The sequence below is a fragment of the Galeopterus variegatus genome, unplaced genomic scaffold (genome assembly GCF_000696425.1).
Source record: "Galeopterus variegatus unplaced genomic scaffold, G_variegatus-3.0.2 Scaffold5614, whole genome shotgun sequence".
NCBI classification, from domain to species: Eukaryota; Metazoa; Chordata; class Mammalia; order Dermoptera; family Cynocephalidae; genus Galeopterus; species Galeopterus variegatus.
The window spans coordinates 89,885-107,798 of NW_007731725.1; the positions used below are offsets into that span (position 1 = coordinate 89,885).

Consider the following 17,914-nt stretch of genomic DNA (forward strand, 5'->3'; position numbering starts at 1 on the left):
CAACGTACAATTACGTTATTCCTCTGTTTGTTGTCTGCTGTACCTAACAGATTAATTTTATAAGGTCAAAAACTGTCTTGTTCATTACTGCATAACCAGTAAATAGAATACCACTGTCCAGCAGAAATATAATGCATGCCACATATAGTTTTATATGTTCTAGTAGCCACATTAACAAAGTAAAAAGATAAAAATGAAATTAATTTTCTTCTTTTTTGTAAGCAAAATAGTCCTTCTCTAAGGTACTATCAGTATTTTTCAAATTCAGATACTTTAAATTCTTTTTCTCATACTTAATCTTCAAAATCAGTATGTAATTTACCCTTACAGCAAATCTCAGTTCAGTCTACCTTTCAAGCTTTCACAGCCACATGTGGCTAGCGGCTACCACAATGGACAGTGCAGATATAGAATAATACTTGGCACATAGTAGACATCTAGTATATATTTGTTAAATAAAGTTAATATTCTTCTACACTATTCTGATTCCTCTATAGTATAGGAATAACATGATAATAATGTCCACGCCATCAATATCGCCTAATTGACAGCCATTTCCTCCTGTTGGGCATTTAGATTGCCCCCAGTTTTCACTTTTTAAAACAATCTGCAACGAACATCCCGTTCACGCCTATTTTTCCTTGGAATAAACTCCTGGAAAGTATGCCCCCTTTTTAGGACTCTCGCCACATTTTACCAAATTACCCCAGAAAGGATATTCCACTCAGACTTCTAGTGGTTTCTGCTTGATTATTAATGACTCCTCTGCAATGCTAACAGGGCAAGTAGTGCAGATGGTGATTATGATTACAAAAATATTCACAGGTACTATTTTCGTCTGCTATAATGCACAGCTTATGGATGAGAAACACGAGGCTCGGGGAGGTTAAATAAACTAAGCACTGGAATCACACTCAAACTCAGATCTGGGGGAGTCTATTTGCAAAGCCTGAGCGTTTTCCCCTGGGCCACAACCACCCTCCGTTTTAGTTAAGACAGAAAAGAAAAGAAAGAAAGAAAAGGCTAAACAAAGACAAGGGATCGAAAATGAGTTGAGGGAAGGGGAGAAAGTGAAAAGGCCGGGGAAGGGGAGGCGCAGAAGCGACCCTCGCCTTCCCGTCCCGCTACACCCGTGGCTGCACATATCGCCGCCCGACCCCGACGCGGGCCCCAGTCCCGGTGCGGGGACCCGGCGTAGAACCCAGCTCTCCGTCCCCGGCCACCAACCGCCCCCGAGCTCCACCCCGGGCAGCAGGTTCCCATCCTGCGGCCGCCCTCTAGCATGCGCGGACGTGACGTCAGCGGCGCGGGCGGGACTTCCGGCGCGCCGAGGCTACGTGACCCTCACCGGAAGCGCTTTTCTAGTCGCCCAGCAACAGCGCCCCCACGGCCCCTCTGTTTCCCCTACGAAAAATAGGTCCCTGCTCGCCCACCGCCCAGGATCTGCAAGCTCCGTGCCGACGAGGTGACTTCGGGGACGGCTGGGTTTCCTTTGGGGAGTGAGGGAGGAGCCTGGAGGCCCCGGGACCTGGCTGCCTCTAAGGCGGGGAGAGCCGAGGTCTTGGCAGTCACGTTGTCGTCGTAATTATCATCAACCCACGGCCAAAGGTGGGGCCAGAGGCCCGTGAGATTCCTAAGTCAATGCAGGTTAATTGTGAGAGGGGACTAGTTCCAGACACTCTTAACTCTGCCGTGCTTCCGAATCACTGGACGACTCTTAAGAAGTCTGACGCCTGGCCCCCATCCCAGACCAATTAAATTGGAATCTCTGGAAGTGGGGCCCAGGCACTGGGGTTTTTTTTGTTTGTTTTTTTGTTTTTTGAAAGCTCCACAGGTGATTCTGATGTGCTGAGCACCACCATGTTAAAGTCTGTAGGTGAATTCGGATTTTGTCCATCCAGCCCAGTGTCTGAATAGAAGATCGCCCAGGACGGCCTCATCCTTGGAGAGTTGTCTAGGATATGGGCCCTTCTACTCAACAATTGGGGTTTTCTTTCTTTTCCCTCGCACTTTGACCTTTGTGGGAGGTCAGAGTTTTGGGTGGAAGTTATCTTGAGAACATTTGGCACCTGTGATTGTTTATGGGCCTTACCTAGTCAGCCCACTTTTCTTGATCAGTAATGAGATGGAGTTGAACCAGTGGCAAAGTGACTTTTATCTCTGAAATCCTGAGATTCCCTTAGTACAGATCAGAAGTTTCTGATCGATTTTATTTTATTTTTTTATTTCCAGGAATGATTTTTAAACTTGCTTCGCAGGCTAGGCTCTGTATCCAGCTGTTTTTCACCCCACGTCAGAACATTACCTGAAAAATCTAGGCTAAAGATTAATAACACAACACTTCTGGGATTATTTACTCTCATGGCTCTCATTAATTCTGGGATGGGAGATCCTTTAAAAATACAATTTGTACTGGTATAGTTTATCAGAGTAACAGTCCTTTTGGGATGGTGTTGTGAACAGAAACCACTTATTTTAAAAGATTGTTGGTTAGTAATTTTGGATAAGCATATCTGAAGGCAAGTTTACAGTGAGGTGTATAAATCCCCTCTGTGTGGTCATTGCTGTGCTAAGTATACAAACTAAAGTTCCAAAGGGAAATTTTCATTCTAAAACTGTTTTACAGACAGACAGTGATGGATGTTTTTTTCTTTTTTAAAGGATCCAATATTTAAAGATTGAGTGAGATAAGAAGAATGGGGGGGGGATTGAACAATTGAGGTTAGAGTGGAGGTTGCAGAGTTTACAAACTCGGTACAGAACTCTTGGAACTACTTATCTACAATAGGAAATCCAGCCATAGAACAGTTGGACAAGTGAAAAAAGAATGTAACTGTAGTTAATCAAAGGTCTCACGAATTAGACACATCCTTGAAAACATAATATATTTAAATATTTGTTTTCTGATAAGATTTGGGGCTTTATAGGCAGTTATTTTAGTTACTAGCTTCTCAATGATTTGGGGGAGTAGAGGTAGGAGGAGGGAATGTTGTCAGGAAACACATTTCAACAGCATCCAAGAGCAGAAAATATTAGCTATTTTTATGCTGGAAGGAAAATAGGAAATTAAAAAGGAATAGGTTGTAGAATCCATGCCTACAATAATTCGGTGCCCAAGTGAGTGAGGCATGGTGAGTGCCGTATAAATTCAGAAAAAAAGAGAGATTAACATGGAATTACCATAAATATGTTTATAGGAGAAGTAAAACTTGCAGTAAGACTCCTGAAATGTACTAATGGTTTTAACCTCTTTAAACTAGTCATGGTTTTTGCTGATATGCTCTTAGTTTGCAGTACCTGCCTATTCAACCCTTATTCCTTTATGGTCACACTAGGTTTTGCTGTATGACGTATATGCTTGCAGTGAAGTAAATTTATCTGTTTCCTCTTTGAACTGTATTTATGTCGTTCTCAATTTTCAGTTATCTCGGTTTTCAGTTTTCCCATTGCCTATTGTGTTCATGAGTCAGAGGGTAACTTTGTTCGTGTCCTATTTCACTTCTGATTCTGACGCTAGTCACATGGGATTCAATGAACTTGCAAATAAATCCATGCACAAATCCATCACTCTTGCTGACAAATTAAACAGTGCCCCTCTGTGGGCGGAATGCTATTTGTATGAAAAAAAAAAAAGAAGAATTGTTAACTACATCCTTTCAGTCTTTCTCCTTCCCCATGCTATTCCTTCTTTGTGGCAATACTTATTGGCAGCATCCAGAAGAGAGTAAACTGAGGTTTGGGATGGAGGAAGTGAGGAGAAATAAAAACTGAGTTTTGTGGCTCCCTACCCCATCAGTGTTAACAGTGGCTGTTATAGATGAGGACGTGCAGGCTTTCTGAACACAGTGGCATGTGCACTTACAGCAGGCCTGTGTCTAGCTGCAAGATGGAGCTTGGACTCCTGCAGGTGGAAGAAGGCCATTCAGACTTGAGCCATCTTTGATATCCAAATCACTAAGCTGGGACCATGCAAAACCACAGGAGAGAGCCCATGACAGTATCAAGCCAGATGAGCTGCCAGCCTCAGCAACCAGCTAGCAGTAAGGGGAGGCCTGCCCAAGCAGGTGAGGCAGGAAGCAATGCCCTCAAAAAGCCCCACTGTATTACTTATCTTTGAGGAGGTTCCTCCCGGTGTGTGTGTTATTGGAAGTCATCTTCTCTGATAGGGTTAGTATTGCGCGTGTAGAGAGAACCACATATGACTCAATTTATGTCATTCCAGTTTCTCACTGTGCCCTCATTTGTTTTGCTGTAGTCTCCAGCAGACCCCCTTCCTTCTGCTTTGAAATGGTGTGTACTGAAGGCCTAATCAGGTCCCCCAAATTATCTGGTTGGTTCAGAGAACCAAATCAGTGGGAGCTTTATAGGAAAGGTCCGACTTTCAGGGCTTTAGCCAGAGTAACTTATTTAATGATTGACTTGTAATGTATTTTCATGTATTTAATTTTCAGAATTCTAGTGGAAAAGGAAGATGGAGAGGAAAATCTAGTTAGAGTATACTTTATAGTTTTGAGGGGAATCTGTGTTTTTATTTTATTTATCTGGTTGCTGTGACACATCCTAGATCCTATATTTATAAGAATAAAAATATGCAATAAAAATAATATATATGATGCCACCATCTTTTTTTTTTCCTGTAAGTATTTGATTTATCACTGAGAAAAAACACTGCAGTAAATTCTGTGTTGGCTTCAGTAAAACCAAGTAGTTAATCTTTAACATAGCTACTACACTCCAAAATTGAAGTCAACACAGTCATTACTACAGATTACTTATTGAAAGAATCTATCCTGAAGAGAAAGAAAATTAGGAAAAAGAATTTAAACAGTCCCTCCAAACCACACATTTATAAATATTGTCATATTTAAAATGCTTGAAAAGCATGAATTCTCCATTAATGGAAAAGCGGTTTGCTATTTGATCTTTCAACAAAGCCACAGTACTTATTTGTGGCATTTTTTGGTAACTTGATAGAAATAGTCACATTTTATCTATTGAAAACTCCAAAGCTCTTATCTGTTGTTCTTCATGTATATTTATGCATTTAAGAATATATCTTTCAGAGTAAGCAGATTGATTGTAGAGTAAATGCATTTTTTTAGAGATGCTTATATGGGAAAATATATCTTTCAAGACTTGGAAGCTCTGTCTTGCCTGTAGGCCTCAGTAGTGTTTAGTGAATGACCTCAACCCTGTTTTTTTCCTTCCTTCTTTGGTGGCTGAGGACAGACGATGAATTCAGTCTCTGTACTCGCCTGGGCTCAGCTGGTGGTGACCATTATGCCATTGTGCTCACTGGGGAGGGCAACCCAGTTTGTAGAGCTGTGGATCCCGGCCTTCCCTGACATTGCCAGTCTTTTCTTTCAGCTCTGTCAGCCTATTAGGAGAAAAGTTACTGTTCAGTCCACGAAGGCTTGTGCTGTGAAAAAGTAGGAGACAATCCCAGGGAGATGGGGAATGAAAAACAAAATTAAAGACTATTGGAAGGGCATCTAAGTCTGCTGCAACCATAAGCTTTCCTTTCTTTGAGAGGTGGTGGTGTCTGAAAGTGTTGCTATAATGTGTAGAATTATTTTATTGTTGGCTTTTCAGAAACCCAGACATTCTTGTTAGGTCCTTAAGCTCTCTGTGTGGAGAAAGTAACCAGTTTAAAAAAGTAAAGGAGGACCCATTTTTAGAGGAGGTTCTCTTCTTCCCTTGGGAGCTGACTGATGAACTGCTCACTTAGCAGGGAAGAATATGCATTCCCTCCAGGGAATAGATACTCAGAACTCTGTCCTGCTTTCCATCATTGTTGTGTTACTGCTCAGCACGTGGCAGCTAGCAGGTTAGCAGGGTCTCTGTCAGAAATCCTGGTTCTATGTGTGCTTCTAAGCCCTGTCGATTGATACTGTTCTGCAGAAGATTCATTTGTTTTTAAGTAAGCCTTTAAATGTCTATGTAGATCTTTAAGAAATGGTTTCATTTCCTTATTTAGTCATGGAGACTACTTTTTTGCCCCAAATATTAGAAACCAGTCACCAAGATTGTTGATGGTCATAATCAGTTTTCTTGCTTCTGCTAGTCTTACTCCAAGCCTAATAATTTATGAAATGTATGAGAATCACGAAGTTTCTCCAATGAGTTCCCACTGGAAAGTGTGGAACAATTAGGATGCTCAATACTTTGAGGGCAGAGTCTGTACAACTTAATAATGTGTTAACATAAAATAGAGGTGGGCGAAAAATGGCCCACAGCCTGTTTTTTGTACTTCAAGGAGCTAAGAATTGTTTTTACATTTTTAAAGAGTTGTTTGGTGTGGTTTTGGTGGATTTTTTTTTTTAAAGCAAAGAAGAATACGAAGACTATAAGACAAAGACTGTATGTGGCCTGCAAACCTAAAATATTTACTATCTGGCCCTTTACTGAAAAAAATTGCTGGCATAAAATAAAAAGAGTAATACTGGAAATACCAAACTAATAAAAATTATAAAGCTGCATGCAAGTTGCTGTAAAGCTGTGTGCAAGTAGACATGTTTTTCTATCCCTTATCGTATTTGATTTTTGAGAGGTTGATTAATTTGTAATTCAAATCAGTTACTCAAATTGATTAATTTGAATAATCTATAGGATGTTAGAAATCTTAAAAATACTAAAACTGTAAAAGGATATGACCAATAGGTTTTCAAATGTGGGAAGAGAAAATAGTGAAGCCAGGGGTGAAATGAGCATATTTGACATACAGTCTCGGGACTCCAGATTTGCTGGAGGGTGGCAGCAAATTTTATTACAAATCTCCCAGTGGCCAAAAGTATGAGGAAAGCATAATTAAAACAAAACAGAATTGCTTACAAAGTCGCCTGTATTCCATCATTAATATAAATTCATCTTTCCTTAATGGCCTGGGCCTTAAAAGAGTCTAGCACCTTAGCTGATTAGTGAATATATTTTACAGATAGTGGGCACACTGGGCTGAACCTGAACTGCTTCCCGTTGGAAAGCTGGAACTGGTTTTCTCCAGTTATCTCAACTGGTTTTCCTGGCTGCTTTCTTGGAAAGTGCTCAGGGTGTGCTTGGGTGATCTTGGAGACAATGTAACATGGCAGCCCTTCTGCCAAACTATGAGTTATTTGTTGAATCAAAGGCATAAGCAATCTCTCCTCAAATTAGCACTCCCTCCCTTTTTAATCACAGCCATTGACATTTGAGCAGCCCGGAGAACATCATGGAATACCCTTGAACCTCTTAAACAGTAGTGTACTTTATCACTGGCACCTACCTTCTAGCTCTACATAATGGAAACTCTCTTAGCTATCTCGTGGATTTTCAGAATATTGGTGCTACTACCTTTAATGCCATGCTGGGTTTTCCTATTTATAGTTAAGAATAGGATTTGGTTTACAGTAGTGCTCAATCACAATGATGTTTATTACATATTTGAGGCTGTCAGGCTTCCCAAGTCGGGATAATTGATATTTACATCAACCTGGTTCTAAGTATGTCTTCTAAGGCATAGAAAGAAGTCTGGATTCAAAACTCTTAATTTCTAGAAGACACACAGATGTCTCCTAGATGTATCTAATTTAATTCCTATGGTACTTGTTAATCTATAAAACAAATTTGATTAAGACACACATGGAGTTCACTTTAATGTCATTATGTGTTGCAGGCTCTCAGAAAGCTATCCAGATTTCAGTGATAGGAATATGAAATCCAGCTCTAGTGAATTGACCACTTAAAGCTTGCACTTTACAGTTTAGCGCTCAAGTATGTACTGATTTCTACCCTCATTTCATTTTGTTAGTTTTACATCTTCGGGTGTTAAGCCACCCAAGTATTAACTGTTCTGTATTTCTTCAGTAGTAGCCTGTAAAGCACATAGCAGTTAGCTAGGTTTTCAGGTTTAAACCTTTGAGTTACAGTTTAAAAGTAGTAATGTGAGCTTTATTTAAACTTATATTTTCACTGCATTTGTTAACTTTTTTCCAGTTTACATTCACTGCATATGTGCATATTCCTGAATTTAAGACAGGGTACAGGAAGTGTGGGTTATGTTTAAGATAAATTTGCAGAACGTCATGTAAGCCCTCTTAGAAATATCTTATTTGAAAGCTTATGTTTAAAAAGAATGTGAATGGTTCTCTTTAGGCTTAACGTACCATAGCAAAACATCTGATAGGGATTACAGAATAAGTCAAGTTTATTTCTTAAGGCTTGGAGATTTTTTAAATTCTACCCTATAGTTAAGTTAAGTAGGAAAAATAGGACCCTTTTAGTATCCGGTTTCCAAAGTTTCAGAACCTAAGAAGCTGTTTGCTCAGTCTCGCGTGGTGTTAGTGGTTTCATCTCACAGAAGCTTAAATTCATGTGTATTTTAGGATATCATTTTTGTTTAACTTTTTTTTAAGAACATTCTAGTATAGGCTGGCATTTTAGTAGCTCCGAACCCCTGAACAGGAAAAAAAAAAAAAAGTAAACATCTATTTTAAATAGGTTGTTAAAGGTGCAACTGCAGATTAAACTCTCCTATAGGTATTTCATGCAGTGAATCGGTAAATCACAACAGACTGGTAGTGGGAAAAGGAGTAAGTCCCAGCCGAGCAGTGCTGTTTGGCAAAGGCAGTCTGTGGATGGGGTGCCTTGTAGAGAGTGTCCATGGAACAGTGTCTCCTCCTGCGAAGAGGCAAGATGATTGGGCATGGAGAGTGTGGCTGAGAGATGCTTATTGTAGTCAAAACCAAAACAGGCCCATTTGGGGGACTTAAAGCCCCGGGAACAGCTGAGGCTGGAGAGATGTCTTATTTCTCAAATATTCTCATCACAAAGAAATGACAAATTTTTGCAGCAATGAATTTGGTAATTACCCTGATTTGGTCATTACGCATTGTATATGTGTATTAAAATATAACTCTGTACCCCATATATACCTTCAATCAATACATTTCAATTAAAAAATAAATTCAGGGCCGGTCTGTGGCTCACTTTGGAGAGTGTGGTGCTGATAACACCAAGGCCAAGGGTTCGGATCCCTATATAGGGATGGCCAATTAGCTCACTTGGGAGAGCGTGGTGCTGACAACCCCAAGTCAAGGGTTAAGATCCCCTTACAGGTCATCTTTTTAAATAAATAAATTCAAAAAAATTTCCAATGTGTGTAAACAGATGAGATGGCAGTGTATTATCACATACTAAAAAAATGAAGAGGCTTCTCCAAGTCCCAAACCTAAGACAAGACCCAACAGGTTTCTCCTGTTGGAAAGATGTATTCTACTCAAGCCTCAGGAAAACCACGGTTAATTTAAATAGGCATTGGCATGAGTTACGGATTAATAAATAAAGCAATGGTTATAAATATTTAGCTCATGTTCTGTATACTATTTTGTAAATACATACTAACTACTAAATATTTATGTGATTATTTTCATAGACCTTACTTTCAAAAGGAAACAAGTAATTGAATGCAAAACCATGCAGGTTCCTTTGACCCACTTAATCACACCTAAGGTCCCTCCTTTTCAGACCACAAGGTCATAACCCAGGTGCCAGGGTTTTGTAGGTATGTTGCATGAAGATCAGGCATGGCACTGGGAAGAGGCAGCCTCTCAGGAGCTGCTTTGTGAACCATGAAATAGCCTCATATCACACAGCTGTACTGATCAGATGTTCGCCCTGTGGTGTTTCTTTCCTAGTTTCGGTGCCCATTTGGACTTTTATAATCAGAGATGGCAACAAAGGTAAGACGTTTTTGTTTTAACTGATAAGAAAAAAAGGTAAATTTTAGTCTTTAAAGTCTTGGTGTTCTCATTCCATTATGGAGAAGACCAAAGAAATACATCAGAAAACTAAAAAGCACCTTTGGGCATGACTAAATATCTCTGATTTCAGGCATTGAGGAGTGGGCTGGGGCCAGCAGCTTAGTTTAGTGGGCAGAAGGGCGGGGAACCAAAGTCTCATGCTTGTCAGTCCACGTGGTTCTTGGCCGGCCATTTTTAACTTGGAACTGGTCATTTAATTATGGTGGGTAGAGAGGGCCAAGATGATCATCGGGTCCTGATCTCTCCCTGCATCTTATCTAAAAAGCATCATTATGAGCCTCTGTCCCCACATTATAATACTCCATAACCTTAAACTAATTGTCCTGTGCGTGCCTCATGTTCATGTGCTAGCTAGTAGTGTGCGTACGCTTGGTGTTCTTTGTGGGCACGGACCTTTTTGGGCCCAGTAGCATCCTCATGTAGAGTAGATATTTAACAGAAACTCAGTAAATACCCACTGATTAGTTGATGAAATGTTAAGATTACTCTTGAGAACAAGCTGTTTGGTATCTGCCCTACACTTCCCTTCATTTTGTAGGCATCAACATCAAAAGCTACCGAGTCTTGGTATTCTCATCCAGCATATGCAAGATACTGGCAACATTACAGTCAAGCCATGGCTTGGATGCAAAGCCACCAGCACGCCTACAGGAAGGCCATGGAATCCTATTTCCGTTCCCTCTGGTTCTTCCCTCCTGCAGGTCTTCCCCAAAGCTCTCACGATAACAGAGCTGGATATCCTCAGTCCTATGACCATCATGTGGCCTTGCAGGATTCCTGCCACAGTTATTCACATTTCAGAAGGTCTGGGCAGCATCCACGTGGCCGCAGCATGATCCAGGCATCCACAAGAGAAGACCAAGCTTTGCCTGAAGAAGAGGAGATAGAAACCGAGTCAGATGGAGAGGTGGAATGTGACCTGAGCAACATGGAAATCACCGAGGAACTCCGCCAGTACTTTGCAGAGACCGAGAGGCACAGAGAAGAGCGACGTAAGTTCAGTCCTCTGTGTCCTGGTGCTTCCTTTCCTTGCCTTGACTTTTGCATTTTTTTTTCTTTCCTAATATATAGAGTTGTTTTTGTAACTCTTCGTTTGGGTACAGGTAATATTCCAAATCCAATCCTAAGCCTGGAAAAGCTATAGTGACGTTGCACCTCAATCATATTAGTTTCCAGAGTTGTTTTAGTGCAAGACTTTATTTTTAGTTCCAGAACAAAGCTTATCCTATTTGTACCTCTGCCATTTATTGAGTGTTAGACACTTCACCAGATGGAGCATGTGTGTGCACATGAGTGCGTGTGTGTGTGTGTTCTCTAATCTACACAACAGTCCCTCAAGGTGTTAAACCCATTTTACAAATGAGGAAGTTGAATATTAAGAAGGTTCATTGAACTGGTTCCATGGTACACAACTAGTAATTTGCTGTTAGGATTCAAACCAAGTCTGCCTGACTCTACTTCCTGTGTTTCTTCCTATACACCAGGTTCTGTCCCTGAGACCACTAGGTTCCTAAAATACTTTTGCCACTTCTTTGGGACACAGCTCAGAGGTGTTCCTGGTGCTACAGAGGTCCCAAATCTTAAACAGCTCCCTCTGGAGTAGAGATGAGCATGAATCTTAACAGAATAACAACAAATGCCCAATGCTTACAACTTGCCTGTTTGGTCCTGCATTGAGGCTCTGTCCCTGGTGTTAGAAAATTGTGGTAAAAGTCTTATATCTTTGGTCAGAAAGCAGGAATTTTCATTTTTAAATATCTTACTGCCTTACTACAAAGAGCTAGAACTGCTTTTTTGTGCTCTTCTTTCTATGAAGATTCACTAGACCATTTACATTTTATGAACCTCTGACGGATGTACGAATACTCTCCTCCCTACCATAACCAGTATTCAGTCTCAATTTTTTTTTAAAAAGTGAGACCTAATTGTATGATGTTTTACATAGAATTTTCCAATAAACAGAAACAGATAAGCCTGAGAATGGGAGAGTTTTGTTTCCATCTTGAATTATCTGTATTTTCCTAACAATGGGCTAGCATTTATTGCTGCCCACTGGATGCCAGGAACTGAGCAATGGGCTTTGTATAAAGTATCATGTCCTTTAGCATCTTTGCCTGTGATTCTTTACACTACTCGCTCAGTTTTGTTGGCTTCCCTTCTTTTGATTAAACTGTTGACTTTGATGTATATTAGAAAGTACACCCAAACAAGTATCTTTAAAACAGTATTTTCTGTTACACATAGAATACATTTTGTTCCTTGATCTGCAGAAATAAATTTTACCTTTTTTCAAAATACATATGAAACAACCATTAGTCTAATTTAAAAGTATACAGCAAATGAGAGAGGGCAGGCATTTAGCATGTGCACATTTGCTTGGAATGCTGTTACAGCTTTTGAAAAACAAAATGTGATGGAGATAGGGGTTATTTCTGTTGTCCTTACCAGAAGGTAGAGTGACAGCTTTTTCCCGCCAGAGATTGACACTTTTATGAGGGAAGTTGTAATTAAGGATCAAAGCAAACCTTGGTCATCTAAAAAGCTGTTTTGAATTATGTCCAAATTTAAAATAAACCTGATAGTTATTCAATAAAAAAATGGATATTAATGAAATGAAAGTAAAATAATAGTGAAATGCATCCTTACCACCAAAGAAAAAAATGTAAGCAGTTCAGTTACGGAGATGGTTAGCAACCATCCCTGTTCCTCCCTCTTGCCCTTGTCAGGTAGAACTCCAGGTAGGTAAACAAAGTCATGAAAATTACTGCTGAGTCATGCCTCGCGTTTAATATTATTTTGAATAATGAATGAAGTCTTTCAGTATTAATTATAAGCCTTAAATCAGAGGTTGGCAAATCGTAGCCCATAGAGTGCTACTACACCTGCTGTGATTCTGTGGGACATTTTACAAAATAAGTTAGCCTTTGTGTGCTTTATAAACTTGATGAACTTCATCTCTTTTTTGGATATTATTTCCAAATCTGCTTAGTTTACTTCAAGGCTCCAAACTGCACTATTATCATCACTGTTCTGGGTTGAATTGTGTCCCCCAAAAAAAGATAGGGTGGAGTCCTAACTCCCAGCACCTCAGAACATAACTTTATTTGGAGATAGGGTCTTTCCAGAGGTAATTGAGGTAAAATGAGGTCATTAGGTGGGCCCCAATCCTGTATGACTGGTGTCCTTATAAAGGAAAAATTTCGACACAGAAAAATCCCAAGAGAACACCATGTGAACATTGGGGTTAGGCTGCCACAAGCCAAGGAACTTTCAGAAGCTAGGACAGAGGCCTGGAACAGATCCTTTCCTAGCACCTCCAGAGGGTTTACAACCCTGCTGACACCTTGATTTTGGACTTCTGACCTCCAAAACTGTGAAACAATAAATCTCTGTTGTTCTAAGCCACCCAGTTTATGGTAATTCTTACAGCAGTCCTAGGAAACTAAAGCAATTGCTCTGTGAGAATTTTCATTGTTTCCAAACACAATCTGTGACTGGGACATAAAAGTAAACCACATAGCTCTTATCAGCTCTGTGAAGAAAATTACATATGTGTTTTACCATGATCTAGATCACAAAACCACCAAAAAAAGGGAATTTTATGAAAACCCTTGCAACTTCTGTCTTTAACCTTACTCCTCCCCTGTACTGACATTATTGTTAGTAACAGTATGCAGAGGCAGCAGTGGCGGAACTGCTCACATCACAGGGTCCTAGCCTAGCTCCACCACTCACTAGCTGGAGGTTCCTGTCCTCTTGAGGGCCCCTCCTTTCACCATTCTGTGCCTCAGTTTCCTTGCTTATGAAATGAGGATTCTAATTAATGGGTGGTTAATTATGAAGATTAGGTGAGATTATATGAGAAAGGTTATAGAATGGTGCTTGGTACGACATCAGTACCCAATAAATGTTAGTTGTTATTAGGTGCTAGAAACCCATCCTTTAATGTAGATATTAACCATAAATCTTATACTGTTTGCTTTGATTAGTGTTTGATTGAGATTCTGCATATTTTTAATAAAGATGTTCTGTGACTTTGAAAAGATTATATATTTCTGCTCTAGGCAGCACTTTTCAAGTTTTTAAATTGATTTAGAACATTAAAAACGTGAAAGAATTAAAGTTTTGGTATCTGTCAAATGTAGTCATTAACACAATTTTAGTTTCAAGGATATTCTTGTTTGATGAAATTTAATATAGTAAAGTACATGGACTAGGAAAATGAACCCACTTCCATATTACTAATCGTAGCAGTAAACACAAAAGCTTCTGATTCTTTGTGCTTTTAAAATGTGTAGTTAGAGCATAATTCAAAACTACTTATCCTAGCATCTCTGCGATGCTTTCGCGTCCTGCAGCCTTCCCTGAAAGCATCATCAGGTCCCAGGGAAGGGTGAGAACGGGCCCTCGTGTCAGAATGTAATCTAAAGACTTGGTCTTTATTAGAAAAAGCTGCCAGGGCCTGGTCCTGAGCCAATAAGAAAATAATGAGCGGCAGGCCACTAGCATTATTTTTTCCACCAGCACTTTTGGTGGGTATAGGATATGTTCCTTCCAGCAGTAATGAATGATGGAATTCATATGTAAATAATCTGAATGCCCATGGTGCTTTCCAATCCATTACCTTCACTAGAAATTTTCATGGGGCAGGGAGCCTAGTTACAAACACAGCTGAGAAAAGCTTTAATAAAGAGATAAAGGACCAGGGTTAGGGTGAAAAATTGGTAGAAGTTGTTTGTATTGTTTTGCTCTTTGAACCACTAGAACCTACTTGTTCAATAAGGGGAAATTCAACTTTGAACATGAATCATTTAGAGAACACAAGATTTTATAAAATATTACTAGCAAAGGAAAACAGCTAAATTTGAAAGATTTAACTTTTCAGTATTAGTCATTTCCACAGGAACATATAGGTTATGCAATTCATCATCTGAGTCTTGTTTAATATTTTCTTAGGATAAAATCCTTCAGATTGGACAGCATGTCCTTGTTTGTGATTGCTACTCTTCCAGATAGTCTCCAATTTAACATATTTCAATGATAAAAACACAAAAATTAAGTAGGATAAGAACTCCTTTTGTGCAGTGGAAACATGCATGCTTTTGATTATATGTTATCATTTCCTAACAAGATATTTCTGTTACTTTAATGGTAACAATACTGTCTTGGGTTGAATGTCCCCCCAAAAGTTAATCCCCACTGTAACTGTTGAGGGTGGGAAATCCTTTTGCTATAATCGTAGAGTAGGGCTTTGAAGAGGTGATTGTTGATGGTTTAATTGTGGTCGAGGGCTTTAACAGGAGAGCACATGAGGAGCTCTCTCTCCTCCACCACTTTCTGCAACATTAGACCCCTGCATTGCTATAAAGCCACCACCAAAGAAGACCCTCAAGAGATGTGTTCCCTGGACTTTGGACCTCCCAGCCTCCAAAACTATAAGCAATAAATTTATTTTTCATATAATCACCCAGTTCCAGGTATTTTGAATTAAAGCAAATTCCCTTGGCCAAATACCCCACAAGATTAAAGTGCCTGGTAATATTGAGTCTTACAGCTCTTTTCAATAAAAATGACCAAGCTGTACATGACAAGGCAGCCGTTTGGCTGTGTCTGAAGTGTGATGTTCGTACTTCTCTGCTTCAGTGGGATGATTCTCCATCTGGTGGGCTGAGCCCTCATCTTGTTTTGACAGGAAGAAAAACTGCCAGTGAATTCTTTCTTCCGTTGGGAGGAGGAAGGAAGCAATAAATAGAAAACAGAATAAGTGGGTGCCTTCAAACTGGGATATTCCAGTCTTAGGTTTACTTGGTCCCCTGAGTCAGTGTGCATTCAAGTACTTGCAGATGCTAGCTGTGGCCATCAGCGCGTGGCCAGTCTGAGAATATTTGGCTTTTTTTTTTTTTTTCTTGGGCGGCTGCCGGTACAGGGAACCAAACCCTTGACCTTGGTGTTGCAAGGCTTTGCTCTAGCCAACTGAGCTAACCAACCAGCCTGAGAGCATTTGCTCTTAAACAGACTGGTTTTCTCATTTGCAGTCTAGCCTTAGAACTTTTCTTTTTAATTGTAAGTAGAGGCGAAGCGACTGAAATGGAAGGAAATAGAGTCCGCCCCAACTCACTGGTGCTCCTCCCCTACCGCCCCCCCAGTTGCTCTATTGTGGATGCTCTAATGGTGAGGGGAGCTCTGCCCAGCCCCTTTGAGATTTGAGCATCTGTTTCTGTGTCCCTGGGTTGTCATCATTTTTCTGTAATAGCATCTGGAAGGAAAAGAGTTGTTTACAAAAACTAATGTATGGCCTTTGTCCAGGCATTTACTCAACAGTTATTTCCTGAGCACCTGCTTTGTGTCCGACGTTGCTGAGGATATAGCAAGGAGTAAAAGGACAGTGCCCTTCCCCATAAAGGACCCCTGCAGGGCCGGTCACAGGTACCAGCAGGTCTGTCAGTGCAGGGGACAGGCTTCGCTCCCATTAGGTCAATGTTTTTTTTTTTTTGTTTTTTGTTTTTTTTTTTTAAAAGATGACCGGTAAGGGGATCTTAACCCTTGACTTGGTGTTGTCAGCACCACGCTCGCCCAGTGAGCGAACCGGCCATCCCTATGTGGGATCCGACCCCGGGGCCTTGGTGTTATCAGTCGTATAACTTCGTATAATGTATGCTATACGAAGTTATGCATGACCGGTAAGGGGATCTTAACCCTTGACTTGGTGTTGTCAGCACCACGCTCGCCCAGTGAGCGAACCGGCCATCCCTATGTGGGATCCGAACCCGTGGCCTTGGTGTTATCAGCACCGCACTCTCCTGAGTGAGCCACAGGGCCGGCCCTAGGTCAATGTTTTAGGGCAATTATCCACTGTGTGGGAAACCATGAGACCTCCAGATCTCCTGAGAGACAGAAGGGACCAGGGTTGGGCCTTAAATTTTCATGAGGAAGACTGAATGGGAAGGAAATACGAGTAGAGAACCAAGGGCAGAGGCCTGTGTCTTTTATTCTAACACTGTCTGAACTTTATTAAGAATTGAAATCCTATGATGGTGGCCCGTGAGCACGCACTGATGTGAACTTGGAAGGTCGCACAGGCTTCACCTACTGCCAGCGGGTAGCTTTGTGTTAACATCATGTTTCCTTCACAGATGTCAACAATAAGGAAAAACATCTCTCTCCATATCATTGTTATATCTATTTAATATCTGTAAGATGGTTTTTGTCAGAAGAGTAACAAATAGGAAGTGTAATTATAAACATTTTAAATTATAAGGAAAAGAAAAATAAAGGTGCAAAAGTAAAAAGGCTAAATTCACATAGCCAAAGGGCTGAGAACAACACTAAGATGGCTAAGATCCCAGTGTTTGTTAAAACTTCTAGTCTCAGTAACTCAGATTTAGACACGAAGTTGAACATCTCTTGTGTCACTAAATCTGTGGATGAAGCTGATTGTAGTCTTGGGACAGTTTGAGAGGAATGTGACAGTGATCTAGGAACCTCTTACTATGGGCTCTGGACACAGAGGCTCGGAGGTGCTCAGCAGTTCCAGGCAGATGAAGAAGCAAGAGCAGGATTGCTGATGTGTCCACAGCTGCTCGTAGGTGGCAGAATCTTGCGCCAATGTGGGAGTGCAAGGCCTGCAGATGAGTAGTGCTTGAGTAAGAGATCCTGCGGTTCAATTCCGCCCTTAATGGAAAGCTCAGGGTGGAATCTGCACCAGCCCCCTGCCTGGTTGGATTCTCAGAAGGTGCTCTTTTACCACCTTTGGAAGAGATGAGTGTGAAAGGCCTGTGCATAGTCTTAGTGACCGAACACACCTCATTAGTCTATAACTGCCCACCCCAAAACCTAGTGTCCTAGGTCACCTTTCTACTTCCTCCTGATGGCACCAAGCTAAGCTTTCCTTCGAAGTCCTGTGAGAAGAACAGGGATTGAATCATCTCAGGACAGAGGCAGGAGAGAAAGACAAAGAGCTCCAGGGAGAAGCTGGTCCCCAGCGGGGCTTTCACCCACCCTCAGTGCCAGCAACACACAGGGGTCTCGTGGAAATAAGAGGCAGTCAGGGCAAGTTGAGTGCTTTTCTCTAGCCCACTGCTTCCTTTTTTTTTTTTTTTTTTTTTTTTTCTCCCCCTGGA

General features: G+C 40.8%; 1 protein-coding gene across 3 annotated transcripts in view; it reads left to right on the top strand.

Annotated features, from left to right (window-relative positions):
• The first annotated feature begins 1,390 nt into the window (after nt 1-1,390).
• GEMIN8 (gem (nuclear organelle) associated protein 8) overlaps nt 1,391-17,914 on the top strand; it is a 19,559-nt gene continuing 3,035 nt past the window's right edge. The window contains exons 1-3 of one of the 3 annotated variants that reach the window (XM_008589726.1): nt 1,391-1,465; nt 9,669-9,713; nt 10,333-10,786. In XM_008589726.1, the coding sequence (XP_008587948.1) occupies nt 9,702-9,713; nt 10,333-10,786 (466 nt within the window). In that variant the 5' untranslated portion in view covers nt 1,391-1,465; nt 9,669-9,701. Of the gene's footprint in view, nt 1,466-9,071; nt 9,714-10,332; nt 10,787-17,914 lie in introns of those variants that run through there. The other 2 variants (XM_008589727.1, XM_008589725.1) reach the window with 2 other exon arrangements.